The sequence below is a fragment of the Stegodyphus dumicola genome, chromosome 11 (assembly GCF_044657685.1).
Source record: "Stegodyphus dumicola isolate Sdum_Otavi_A_Nest chromosome 11, ASM4465768v1".
Taxonomy (NCBI): Eukaryota; Metazoa; Arthropoda; class Arachnida; order Araneae; family Eresidae; genus Stegodyphus; species Stegodyphus dumicola.
This window is the reverse complement of record NC_140778.1, coordinates 108,125,196-108,140,075: the sequence shown is the minus strand read 5'-3', so window position 1 is coordinate 108,140,075 and position 14,880 is coordinate 108,125,196. Positions and strand designations below refer to the sequence as shown.

The 14,880-nt window shown below is 31.1% G+C and overlaps 1 protein-coding gene across 1 annotated transcript in view; it reads right to left on the bottom strand.

The window, feature by feature from the left end:
* The window catches only part of Ect3 (Ectoderm-expressed 3), a 69,437-nt gene that overhangs the window by 2,670 nt on the left and 51,887 nt on the right, over window positions 1-14,880 (bottom strand). Inside the window, exons 11-14 of the mRNA XM_035365615.2 lie at window positions 14,378-14,461; window positions 10,308-10,415; window positions 8,707-8,841; window positions 2,553-2,771 (exon numbers count right to left, since the gene is read on the bottom strand). Of these exons, the coding sequence (XP_035221506.1) occupies window positions 2,553-2,771; window positions 8,707-8,841; window positions 10,308-10,415; window positions 14,378-14,461 (546 nt within the window). The remainder of the gene's footprint in view (window positions 1-2,552; window positions 2,772-8,706; window positions 8,842-10,307; window positions 10,416-14,377; window positions 14,462-14,880) is intronic.

The window sequence follows — 14,880 nt, the reverse complement described above, 5'->3', positions numbered from 1 at the left end:
TATACAAACTGAAGGTCAGGAAACTAAAACTGTGTTCAGTTCAAAAGTAATGGACCTAGGGTGTCATCTAGTGGTTTTCAAAAAAATGTTCCAGCTTAAAATGCATATTTGCATTGCCCGTCCCCTAAAATCAATCTCTAGTGATGCATGGATGGGACGCCCGGCTGTGAGAGTCGTTTTTAGAGAATGCGTATATGGGATGCCCATCCGGAAAGGGTTAAGAAATTTGTATTCCATCTTGTGTTTGCATAGTGCTGAAGAGATGAAAAGTCTATAGCTATATCATCAAGCAGCAGAAACCAATACTGAGTACTGTTCCAATGTGCCTGTCTGGGGTGTGTGCCATCCTGGTTATGGGTGTAGTCATGATTCTCTTCAGTGTGGTGTGGCAATTTCATACAAGAAACCTTGGCATGGAATAAAGCTGTTGAAGACAACCAGAAGTGGAATCTAGCAGAGTGTTCTGAACAGCAGTTACTAGAAAGCAACACATGGCATTGTTGCAGCCAGATATCTGCTGACCTAAATGAATTGTTAAAATTAACTCTGTAAATTGTTCCTTAATAAGTTAACTCTGCTGACATAATGCAGCAATTTATACCAATCAAGTAAATCACCTGTTACACATCTTATGTTTTTTCTCACACGTCATAAGCTGACATGCCATGTTCATCTATTTTGTTAAGCTCAAGGAAAGCAACCATTAAAACTTATGTTTCACTTACATCACATATATATTACTTTGGTAGGCAACCACATTCTCTAATAAATATTACTCTCGACACTTAAAAACCAAACAACAACCTTCATGAATATGAGAGAATATTTACTCTAATGTACAATATATTTTACATTATTTAATTTAGCAGTATAATTTGTAATGTACTGTCTTATTACATTTGATGTTATAAATATTAATATTTAAAAATTAGACATAACCGCAGTTATGTGTGTTACACGAATATCTTCTTTTATCTACTGTTTACTACACACACATACTGGCCAATGAATTAGAAACCTTTCGAATTTTCATTTGGATGCATGCTAGGGATGAAGTATGCAATTTTTATTTTTTATTTATTTATTTATTTTTTTAATGATGTGGGTTACACGTGGTTAGAATGCTAGTATAAGTAACATGTAAGAGTGCTGCTTTTTCACGATGAATGAAGTAAAAAGGGGAAAAACGACAGAGCTTTCACCGTTGAAAAAAGGCTCATTGTGAGTACCCATTTAGCAGAGGCCTCAATTTTGAAGACAGCAAATCTCACTGGGTTCTCAAAAGCAGCCATATCAAAGGATTTCAAAAGTTGGAATCAGAACCCACAGTCCTTCTCTAGAAGACGTAACTGCGGTTCAAGTACAGTTTTTCAAGAGAGGGATCAGCATCATCTTCAACAAACTGTACAGCAGAACAGAGACTCTACTGTGCTTCAATTGGCACAGATTGTCAACCAAGGCTCTTCCCAATGGATTTCAGCTCGAACCATGTGCAGAGGATAGGAATGCATAGTCGTGCAAGAATTCATTTGCAGTGGTGTCGGGAAAGAAGATACTGGACATCTGAGAATTGGAAACGGGTAATGTGGTCAGATGAATCACGCTACACTCTACTTTGCACTGGTAGAAGACATTGAATTTGGCGAGAACCCCATGAAGCTATGAATCCAGTTTGCCTTACTCGCATTGTGCAAAGGTCTGGTGGGAGTATCATGATATGGAGCATGCAAGTGGTGCCCTGGTGTTCCTGAAGGGTAAACAAACAGCCATGAAATACCTATACAGGCAGATCAAATAAATGCAGCTTGCAATGTTGCATTTTTACCCTGATGGTGACGGACACTGTAATGCAACTATACAGTATGCCAGACGTGTTCAATATTGGTTTGCTGAACATCAGTCTGACTTCCAACACTTTCCCTGGCCACCACATAGCCCAGATCTTAATCCCATAGAAAATGTGCAGGATATGGTTGAAAGTCACATCTGACATCACTTTCCTCTTCCATCTAATTTACAAGATTTAAAAAGCTGCACAGCCCATGCATAGTATTCTGTGAAAGCAAATACACTCCAAAATCATGTAGACTCGATGTCCAAATGAATCAGAGTAGTTATCCATGCAAAAGGTGGTCCAATAAAATATTGATCTTGGGTTTCTAATTCATTGGCCAGTGTGTCTTATCTCTGGTTTTACATATCCCTGCTACAACTTGGAACATATTACCCACAGATGTGGGGGTATCACTGTAAAGGGCAATTAGAACTCTATGTGACTTACGTTAACAATATTAATGCTATATTTTTCAGAAAAAATATAATAAATATTATCTCTGACACCTATGAAAGTAACTCTAATAGGCAAAATATAATAATAATAATAATACGAGGAAGTACACACACACACACACACACACAAAAAAAAAAAAAATGATAAAAGTGTCTAAAAAAGGGGATTTTTTTTTTTAATCTTACGATGACTATAGTTTATCAGTTAACTGTTTCCTTAGTCTACCTTATCTTATGAATAATAGATTTAGAATTCTACTTACTTTGTGCCAGCCATCCAATCTAAGAAATGAGTCAAGAATTGTTTCATTTGGAAGAATGAATTCTCCTATGTATACAGAAGGCACAAAACTTTTATATTGTTCCAAAGTTGACTGTTTTATATACTTCATCAATGATAAAGACTCAGGACCTAATGGTAATGGTATCATTGTCCAATTAAGAAGAATCTGGGATCCCAAAGTCACATTTTGAAAGATTCCCTAATGAGAGAAATTTTATTTTAAATTTATTACAAAAAATAAATAAATATACTTAAATATGTATTATTTTCTCTCATAATAAGCAATATTAAATACAGTATTGAAATAATTATAATAAATAATGTAAACTGAAATTAGAACATATACGAGTTAAAATTTTGAAGTGTAATGCAATAATGAAAAAAGTTTTATTATTAGTATGAAAAAATAATCAAAAAGCTGGAAAATGGATTTCTTAGCATAAAATTATTTCGTTAGTTGTGTTCTGACCGCTTTCGAATGCAATTTAACGATGTTTTTGCGTGATATCTGTACATAAGGACAGAATAAAAGACTCTTTTCCTCCAAAAAAATTATAAAACTGCTTTAAAATGAATTCTGAAGAGAATTTTTCATGGTGTCTGTACGAACGTACGTACGTACGTATCTCACATAACTCAAAAACGAGTAGCCTCAGAACGTCAAAATTTTGTATATAGGACTACTATAACATGTAGATGTGCACCTCGTATTTTGGTTGCAATCGGCCGTGCCAAACGTATATAAATATATTTATATATATATCCACTCTGTTACCCGGCTCAGCAATCTCAGTTTCTTTACTCTTATATGTTTGTAAATTGTACATTTTTTGCTTTAACAATGATTGAATTATGTTGTTCTTGTCTTCCGGTTCAGGTTTTTATGCCTTTAGTAAATCTGTATGCAATATTTTTAGAGTTATCAACAATTTTAAAGTTGTTTAAGTGCCACTAAGCCTAATATAATTTTTTGAATCACTTTTTAAGTTCATTGCTTGTTTACATTTGAAACAGCAGATTAGTGAATTTGTTGCCAATCTAGAGAAACGTAGCTTCGCAACAACAAAGATAACGCCTTCATTTATTATTGCGAATTAAATCATGCTTAATCCTTTCTGGAATTTTTTCAAGGAAATAAGTGTTTAAGATTTACTTAATTTTTAATAATTAGTAATTTAATTTTTAATACAGATATTTTAAGCTTTAATGTATTTTTGCCTTGTCGCAAAGTGAGAACTGAATTAATTGAATGAGAAATACTCAATCGTCTGTGAAAAACTGTTTCTTTTTTTGTTTTGTTTGCTTAATTTCTTTTATACATCGTACTAGCTTTATTATAGTATTTGAAAAGAACATGTGGCAACGATTAGATAATTCTTTAAATGATATAAATTTTGTGCATTCTGAGTTATAATATGAACGAAATTTAATACTGTTAAGTGAACCTAGCGCCAGAGTGTCACTATGTTAAACAAATAGAGTGAATTTTATTTTCTTGTGGTTTATGAACTGTCGGCGAAGTAGATTTAATTAAATCCAATAAGTTTAAATGAAATGCAAGAAAAAAATGCGTATAATTTAATATTCCGTACAAGGAAGTCATGTGGTGTACACATCAGATTTTTATATAACGTTCCCCTGAATATGCTCAATTTTAGTAATAAATTATATAATTACTTATTTTTAAATATTTATTAGCATGTAATTCCTTAATTGAATACATTTGGCTTCAGTTTTCAATTTATGTATAATTAAGGAGGTAGCTCTAAGGAATATAAATTTATTGTATTTCAAAAAGGACTTTTTTTCTTTCTTAAATGTGTCATTTTTCATTTTCATATAAGAAAGTTAATGCTAACGGGCAATTTGTCATTAAACATAAGTCACGGGTACACTAATCAGCCATTCATATATAAAAATGATGATAACTTTTTAAAATCATTTAGATGTTTTTTAAAATGGCCAACAACATTTTTCAGAGCCTGCCAGTACATTTCGTGCATAATAGGCTTCATTTTAAATTCAAAAAACAACATTGAAAAAAATTGCAAGTTTTCTTTTAGACTCAAAAACTATAATGGAAAAACCATCATTAAAAATAAATACTATCAAGTTTTCAAAAATCTTTTCACCAGTAACAAAAATGCACTTTAAAGAGGAAATAAACACAAAATAATATTTCTGTTTCATTTATTTAAATTTCTTGAAAATGCACATCTATGTAGACATTTTTCTCAGCTGTGATGTTGATAAAAAATAAGAAAAATGGCAAATTAAATACAATAAACAATTTCTAACAACTCAATTTTGGAAAATGACCCACTTTTTTTGGGGGGGGGACTTACATTTCTAGTTAGATGATAATAAGTTTAAAGAATAATAATAATGCACATATTTTCATTTTTTGTCACGCATTACAATATTATTGAAAACGAGCAAAAAAGCGCACAGTCAAAAATGTACTAATTTAAAATAGAACAGTGAGAAAGAAAAAGCATTTTAATAACTGATTTCAAGAAAATGTGTTCTTCTAAGGAAAATAATTTCTTTGCTTAATCAATTATGGAAAAGTATACAAGGACTATTTATAGAGAAAAGATATCATCACAGAGGACTTTTTAAGTTCATATTTGCATTCTGAATTGGGAAAATCATGAAAACATTCATCCATCTAACCCATCTGCTAGGATTTGGAAAAATAAATAAATAAAACATTTAGCAAGGGCAATTTTTAAAAGCACATAATTTATACAGTACTTAGTGTTTCATATACAACTTCTTGTTTTTATGTTACAATTGTTCATTATGAAACACAGTAATGCAAATCAGCTGTGAGGTTTTATATGTATGTGTGTATATACATATATTGGTAATAAAAAAACTTCCCCAACATATGAACTCCTAGCAGCCTATCCACTCAACCAATTGAAATGAAATTTCAGGTATTGTTATTTGAAGGTATGTACTTGAGATTGTGATGATTTTAAAAAAAATGAGCTCTCAGGGTTACAGTTACATTGAGAAATTTTTTAAAGGCAACACCCACTTTTTTCCTGCATAAATTGATCGGCACATTGAAAAACCATAAATGTCATTAGAATGATGCATATATGGCGAAAATTGCTGACATAAAACATTTGCAAAAGAGAGCACTGTAAAAGTCCAATGACAGTACAGAATAGATGTGCACTGAAGCCCTTTCCATAATTCCGAGGGATATAGTAGAAGAACCAATCGCTGAATTACATGTGCAAAGCACTGCTTGTTGTAATCCTTTAATAAGCAGTGTATAAGACTGTTTTTTCAATCAGGTGTTTTGACATGCTAACAAGATGGAAAGGGAAACGAGGTAAACTAATACAGCTGTTCAGGCAACAGGGTGTTGACTCTATGGTTCTTTTCCTTGTCATAGGTGATGAAGACAGCAGGTGGCTGCTGTGGGTATTATGGGCAGGTGAGACACATTTCTCTTTAACAGGAAACATAAAACTCCAAGAATTGCATTCACTGGGCTGACGAAAATGCTCACAATGTGGCACCAGTGCCTTTACACAAATCTAAGGTGACTGTGTGGTTTCAGCACTGCAAGCACATTTATTCTCGGTCTATACTTTTTTGAAGAAGTCATTTCCATAGGTATGAAAAAGTGCTCCATCACAAGTACTCGGTATACAACAAACAATGTTGCAGAAACATGTATTTCAGCATTGATGCAGCAAAATGTCATCAGTGCCATTGTATGGATGCAAGATGGTGCTCCTCAACATGTCACCAAATGTTCGGCAAGTGTTGCGAGAGCAATTTGGAATCCTCTCTCATAATTTTGCAGTTTCATGGCTACTGAAATCCCCAAACTTCACTCCGATGTATTTCTGGTTCTGAAGTCACCTGAAATCTAAGGTGTATACATCAAATCCATAAGTTTTGTCAGAACTGAAAGACGTCATACAATGTAAAGAAGTTGCACAAATTTCTGTTGCAACATTATGCTCATCATTATTGTCAACAATCACTCACATGCAATGCATTATTGTCTGCAAAGGTAAGCAAAATGGAAATTTGTAATTCCAATAAAATTCCCCCCCTCTTCTCTTTTGTGTTGTTGTCATTGGTCCCGTACACCGCTCTTCTTTGCAAACATTTTATGCTGGCAATTTTTGTCATACCTATATCATTCCAATGACAGTTATGTTTTTTCAATACACTGCTCAATATGGGAAGGCAAAAAGTTCGAAATTTTTTCTCCGTCACATAATTGTAAGAGCTTTACTGTTTTAAATCCTTATAATCTCAAGTGCATACTTTCAAAATAACAATATCAGAAATTTCATTTCGATTGGTTCAGCACATAGGCCATTAGGGGTTTCACATATTGGGGATATTTATTTATGGCTAAGCTGCATATATCTTCTTCAGTTGCATTGCACCCAAGGCTGTCTCAACAAGCTTCCTCCAACGGATCCGATCAGTCGCTATGGTCCTCAATGATTGACTTTTAAATTTTTGAGATCTGCCTCCACACAGCCTATACAATCTTGTATATAGTACAGGGTGGTTCAAAACTATGTGTCAAAAATATAAAGCCAGGTAGAGGGAACTTGAATAAGCAGATTTCGTATAGGAATGTAAGCGAGGTAATGCCACATTAAAGCACTAGTACGTAAAGCAGTATGAATCACATGAAACTGAAAAGATAAGTAAAGACAAAAGAAAAAAATATATTAACAGTTTACAATAGGTGCTTGAAAAAGCGGCCACCAACAGCGATACAAGATCCACAGTAAGGGTGCATGGATCGGTGTACATTAGAAAAGACATCAGGCATGTCGAGCACATGTCCAGCAGTGACACACAAGCAGGCAACAAGATCTTCTGCAGATGTGACAGGGCTCCCGGGTACATGAGGCCTTTAATATGATCCCAAAAGAAGAAATCCAAGCAGGTTAAACCAGGAGAATGTGGTGGCCAGAGAACTGATCCTCCCCATTTTATCCAATGCTGGTCGTAGAAAGCATCCAGGTGATTCCTGACGGCTGAAGTGAGTTGAGGCCTCATCATGTTAGAACCACATTCGCCCGCGAACAGCTAGAGGGACATCAACAAAAATTTCAGGTAATGTAGAATCGTTCCCTATAAATTCTTCAAGCAGGTAATCCATTTCCTTGCACAGCCCCATACATGAAATGCATGTCAGCAAGCTCTGCATTGGTGTAATGATGCATGCTGCTTGAGATCCATAAGGGAAATGAAGAATTTAGCTGGCGCAGCATTTTTATATGTCGTACTCATCAGCGCTCTCTACCAGTTCAACGCAGCACTACTGCACAACATTCCTATACAAAATCTGCTTATTTAGGTCCCCTCCACCTGCCTTTACATTTTTGACATATAGTTTTGAACCACGCTGTATATTTAAGATAAATATGTAAAGCAATAAACCCTTTTATTCTTCACTTGGGTTTTGATATTTCCATCCTTTACATAATGATGATTTCCTCTTTCCATCCTTTACATAACAATGGTAATATAACTAATTTAGAACTTAAAATCTCCAAACCTTTGTCCTGTTAAGTCAGTCTTCCATATTGGATAACTATGCACTTTCCTGCTTGCCACTATCAAAGTAACAGGTTGCCACTCCCTTCCATCTATCACCCATTGTGTTATGATGTGCGAAGCTTACAAAATAATGGGTTTCATATTGCATCTATAATGATGTGAATTAGATACTGTCCCCAGAATTGCTTTTACTAGAGATAAAATGTATTGAATTGATGGCTGCATCTGTTTGCTAGTAAATCATACTATCTATGCAGTAGTACCTCTATAAATTATGACAATCATTTTGTTAAACACACACACATATTTATAGAGATAGAAAGAAATATTTTGTAAATATCAATTATTGTTTAAAATGAATGCTGTCTACTTAATTCTAATAACAGCACTATTTACAAGAAGTGTTTTAATTATATTTTTCACAATTTGAATTTTAATTATTTATAGTAATAATAATAGTACTAATAGACTGATATGCAATTCATAATATTAGATTGGCAGGTAAAAATTTCATTAATTAATTAATTTCATTTCATTCATTAAGTCAAAATTTAACAACAAAAGGGGGAAAATACCTTTCTGTCATTTATTCCAGATCCAAAACAGACACGCCCTTGATTTTCAACCAATATATCAATGCTTTGGCCCTTCAAAATACGCAATGGAATACTATTCACTTTTTGCTCTCGGCTTAAGATTCCTTGCAAAACCTATATATTCAAAACATTCTGTTACATTTTTAGAAATGTAATACTGTTAAGAATACTCTGTTAAGAATTTAAACTTTTTTGTTACAGCAAAATACAGATTATTTGGATGTAATTTCATAGATATTACAGTTAACAGTATAAATTTGTTTTAAAATGCATAGTTAATTAAACTTACAATTTTTGTAATGAAAAATATTTTAGTTTTAAAATAAAAAAAAGGGGGGGATAATAACCAATTACTTCTAATTCAACATGAAAAGATTCTGTAATAAAAGAATTTCCAATAAAAACACATAAATGTGTTTACATATATATAAATAATAATTTTCACACTAAATATTCTCATTATTTATTTAAAAGGTTGGGATATTAAATACATAATTGTCTTAATATAAAATTTTCTTGTCTTCAAATGAATACATTAAAATCTTTCTGCCTCATATATACAGTCTTTCAAGCAAACTATCTTACAATTCCATCAAAGAAAACATACTTTCTTAGTTTTATGTCAAGGTGATATTCATATAATTAAATTGTAATTTACAGATAATATCTCTGACATAGCAGGCTCATATATGAGAGATTGTTTTATACACAGTCCCCCTTGCTGTAATAAAGTATCTTTAAAAATGGCAGAATGGTCTTATACATAGATATATGGTAAGTCTTAAAAGACTACTACATGAACATAGCTTTGAAATAATTCCCATATCAGCCTTTTTAAACAAATACAAAATGCAATTAATATTAAAAAAGCACAAGTCTTAGCAGTTTCTGATTATTTGCTACCTTGCTGAAAAGCCACACAAAAAAAAAAAAAAAAAAAAGTGCTGCTGAGGTAGCACATTTAATATCACCAAAAAGTTTATATGGCAACCCAGGTATGCACGTAGCAGACCCCTTCCCATACATGGCTTTCCCACTTCTCTGGGTGTTTTTTGCCATTGTGACTGCAGGCTATGATCCCTTTTACGAGTATTTCAGTATTTTAACATGGCAGTGGACTGCAGTTTTTGTTATATATGGAAAAATCTTGGACCTAGCTTTCTGTATCTGTAAAATGTAATGTGGCTTACTTAAAGGCATCACACACTCTTTTTCCTTCTCATTTTAGGATTTTTGTGCTAAGGTTGTGCAATTCTCCGATTTTCCTTTTTTTTTAGCAGAAACAAAACAGATTGCTGTGTACACGGGAAGAATAACAGCACAAGAAATTAAGAAATGTGTGTATTTTGAATGGGAAAATATATATATATATATATATATATATATATATATAAGCATGACTGGATGCATCACTAAACTAGAAAATAAAAGTATCAAAAACAAACTTTTCCTCAACCCAATCAGTAACAAGTTCGTAACTTTTCTTTAAGGATGTTGATAATCAGAAAGTATCAAAATTATATAAAGCATAAATTTATTAAAACATATAAAAAACATAAATTTATTAAAAAATACTGTACCTTATTTACAAAAACATAAGCTCTGTCAGCTACATCTTTAACTGTCAGAACAGCTGGATCAGATGGGATAAAATTAATTTTAGTTTTGTACATTACAAAACCGTAAGGCTAAAAAAGAAATATAACACCATACCATTAATAATTTCTCATGACTGTAAAAATATACTTTTTAAAAAATGAGATTTAAATAATTATAACTTCAATGATTAATTACTGAAGATAAATATTTTTTTAAAAAGACAGTTATTTTTTATCCCACATTACAGTTACCTTTAAACATAATACAGAAAGTATTAAAAAGAATTCATCTCAAAGAACCAAACATACTTTTCTTTATTCTTTAAACAAAATTATATAAATATAAGTTCATCTTGAGCCTTGTGAAAGGTGCAGCAGATGATTCATAATGATATAATCAGTCACTGTTCTGTCAAATTACTCTTTATGTCTCATTACAATGCACACTGCCAAAAAAAAAAAAAAAAAAAAAAAAAAAAAAAAAAAAAAGAGGGTGGGCAGTTCTATATCTCTCGTTCTACTGGGCCGATTGACAAAATTCAAATTGCGTATTTCAAGTCTCAAAAGCGCGACTTAGGATATATATTAGATTTATATATAGCACTATTCTAAGATAGGTATTTTGACAAAAAAATCGTACTTTTTTAAAAATAACATACCAATTTTTTTACATATTTCGATTTTACGACTCAAATTATGCCAAACTGCCAAGTTTTGTAAAAATCGCGAGAGTAGTTTTTAAAAAAATTAGCTCTCAAAATTTTAGCTCCTCAATGTTAATTGAATTTGACATTAATATCTTTTTTTTTATTAAACTTTTTTGATTTTTCCTTTCCCATTTCGAAATTTAGGTTCATTCCAAATAAAATTTACCCATTTTTTGTGTTTTATATTTTAAATTTCTATTTTTAAATAATTTTTATAAATTTTTCGAAAAAAATTTTGAATTATAATCTATCTATATATGTTTTACCATCATCTTAAAGTAGGTGTAGTTCTAAGCAAACCTCCAAAAAATTAAAGTTTTTTATTCAAAATTTTCTAAGATATACACGAATTTGCATATTTTCGCGTTTTGAAATTTAGCATCTTTTTTCTTTAGCGATAATAACGCCACATGTGGTTTATGGATTTTTGTTTCAAGGAATTGCCACAGCTATTTTTAACCTTAATTTTCAAATAAATGTTTAAGGAGAATTAATTATATGAAATTTTTTCCTTCAATGATGTGTAATAAATATTTATTAATACTATATGAAAAGCTATTCTTTTTAATTATACTAGATGATATTATTCAAATTTTAAACTTTTTCTAATTTCTTTCCCCCCCCCTTCCTCTTTTTTTTTTTTTTTTTTAAACATTTGTAAGAGTAAATTTTTACCTTCACCGTGTTATCATCTGCTACTTCTTTACTTTGACTGCATTTAAATTTAATTGTCTAAAACTGAGGAAGTTCGTTTCATGTTTATTTTCACAATGTTTTTAAGCAAACAGGACGTTGATAGTTTGGGTCATGTCCCAGCTTCAAAAATTATATATATGAGTATTAATTTTTACATTAATCCTCTTCGAAAGAATGTTTTAAGTAGCTAATTTTCTCTCGTTTTATAGATTGTATAAAAAAACAATCTTTAATATGATTTAGATTGTTTGTAGCTGATATAATAATCAGATCACTCAGTGGTACAGAATAAACATTGCTGGACTGTTTTATTTCTTTGTCATTTAACAAAAATCTTTTAATTAAAATATTTATTCTTTGGACTTTGCTTTAAACTTTATTTATAGTTAAAATGCCTAGAAATTGAAAAGCTATCTTCAACTGAAATGCGATTGATGTAACTGATATTTAAAAAAAAAAAAGATAAGAATGCAAAATTTATGAAAGTGTAACAATTGAAAAATCTTAATTTTCTTGTGGTGAGCACTAAAAATAAATGTAAGAATTAGCATGAAAATTTCAAATCACAGGCAATGTTCCCAAAGGAGTATGACCACCTTATTTTTAATGACTTCACTCCATAAGTTTTTATGCCAACATTTGAAATGCTATACTTTATATTAATAAAACACCCGACTTATTAGAAAATTTACAAATTAATATTAATGAAGCAAATCCAGACTATGATACTGCAGTAAAGCTTTGATAAAATGATGCAAGTGTTACAGATGCTAGCAAAGCATTTCCAGCGTATTCTATGACAACTGTTATGTAAACCATACAGTATTTTTATCTCTGTATCAATAATTTAATTTTGATGTTAGCACTTTTCTATTGGCAATACAGAAAATGTTTCGATTCTAAAATGCGAAATTTTGTGGGTTTTTTTTTTTTTTTTTTTTTATGTATATGGCATTATGCAAGCCAATGGTGAATAAAATCTTAAGAGTAAAGCTGTTATGTTGAACAAGTTTTTAAAATGTGGATTACAATTTAACTTCAGTCAGAATTAAAAACTGGAGTCCAAAATTGTTGGGTAATCAGTTTCTTAAAACTTGCTGCGACAACCATAATTACAGAGCAGAACATTCTGTACAACACCAAATTGTTAAAATAGACAGGTAACATTAATATCATTAGCTTCTGAACTGTGTAATACTTTGTGATACTTTTCTATTAAAGTCATGCTGTTTAGTGTACTTTTGCATCATCTTCTTTGCACCTGACAATAATTGTCATTATAACCATCACTCATCTGATCATTTTTTTCATCTTTAGTCCAAAGGAGCAATTTGCCCAGAAGGCTTATTAATTTCAGTTTGGCATTTTGTGTTGATTCACAATAAGCATTGTTCCACTTTTCAATTGTCGCCACCAAATATTATAGCCCTGTATTATATTTAAAGAAATTAAATAATGAAGAATCTGCATGAATGTATGTATGTTTCTTGCATTGTGATAAAACAACGGTATCTAGAGCCATCAAAATTTGAATGACATAATCTTTCACACAGAATATGGGCATGTGGAAGCTCTAATTTGAAGCTGAAATTTGTTTTATTATTGGTTTTATATTTTGTAAAACTTCAACAAATTTTTGATTAACAGACTAAATGATTTCAAAGTGAGCAATAGCAATACTGTATGTAAAGAAAAAACATTTTTATCTCCAGTGTACGAAACTCTGTATCGGAAATTCTAAAGATATGCTCATTTAAAAATTATTTCGCGATATTGCTGTTGAACTGAATTTTATGGTTTAAGTGCAAAGAACATGATATTTAATAAATAAAGCTAACACACGAAATGTTAAAAAAAAAAAAACGCCTCTTTGGACATAATTTAAAATCTGAAACTTTTCAGATTTATTTATTTTTTAAATGCTGAGGATTTTATGAAGTGGCAAGAAGATGATGAAGCAGCAAAGCAGCTATTCTGTTTCTTTGAGAAAGAGATGTTCTTTACAAAGAAAGCCTGTATTCAAATAACATCTCAGGAAATTAAAATATGCGATTAAAAGCCAAAATGGCTATACTGCCTTTGTTCATGACAAGAAGAAAAATAATGTTCAAGCATAAACATGGCTTGTCAGATTATGCATCCCTTTCGTTACTGTTGTATAATTCATTTACTTATAGTGTCAGGAGTTAACATCTACTGAGTTTTCAGAACTAAAGCTTCTTTCAAATGAATCATAATACACTGATATACTGGAATAATTACATAAGAAAGGTATGTACCAATCCATTTGTATGTCATCCTAATGTTAAAATTGATGGATGGATACTGTGGAAAATTTATTCACAATAAAATAATGCAGATTGTGTTTTTTCCCCGCAACAGGTTTTTGAAGGATTGCTTTATGAAATTAGAGGATGTTTCTTGTTGTTATTCCCTATCATGCCAATTTCACCTAGTATCCAATCAAAGAATAGGAGACAAAACAAATTAATATGCAGCAATATCACACCAAAATTGCTTTAATGGAATAATACCTATTTTTTAAATACAGTTTGTCTTAGAAAAGTAGAATTTTAAAAAGTCAGTATTAGGATAAGAGACTAGGCTATTTTCACACAATATAAAAATGTTTTATAAATAAAATCTTACATGTTTAAGATCTTCAAATGAAAGAGGACTCTTATTCAAAATTGTTCTACCCGTTAATGTTAAGTATTCCCAAAGAGTTGAAACCTAAAAACACGAAGATAACTTGAAAATTTGCTCAGCATAAAAAAAAATAAATAAATAAATAACATGAAATGATACTAATATTATAAATACATCATAACTCTAACATCAAAACAGTTTATATTTTATGTGCCAATATGCTACAAAATACACAGGTTGTACACAATGCTTACATCATTTGGAAATATTAAAAATAAAAGTATATAAAAGTAAAGCAAGATTAAATATATTATAGAATGCAAAATTTTAATTAAGCTGATTTTTCAAAAGAAAATCAGTTATTGAAGAGTTAAAAGAACAAAAGTTGGTTTATTATCATATTATCCAGCAGTGATGGATATAAAAAGAGCAGCCCACTTCACCAAAACATTAGGAAGTTCATCATCGAAGACATACAGTTATGTTAATGATTTAAAAAAAAT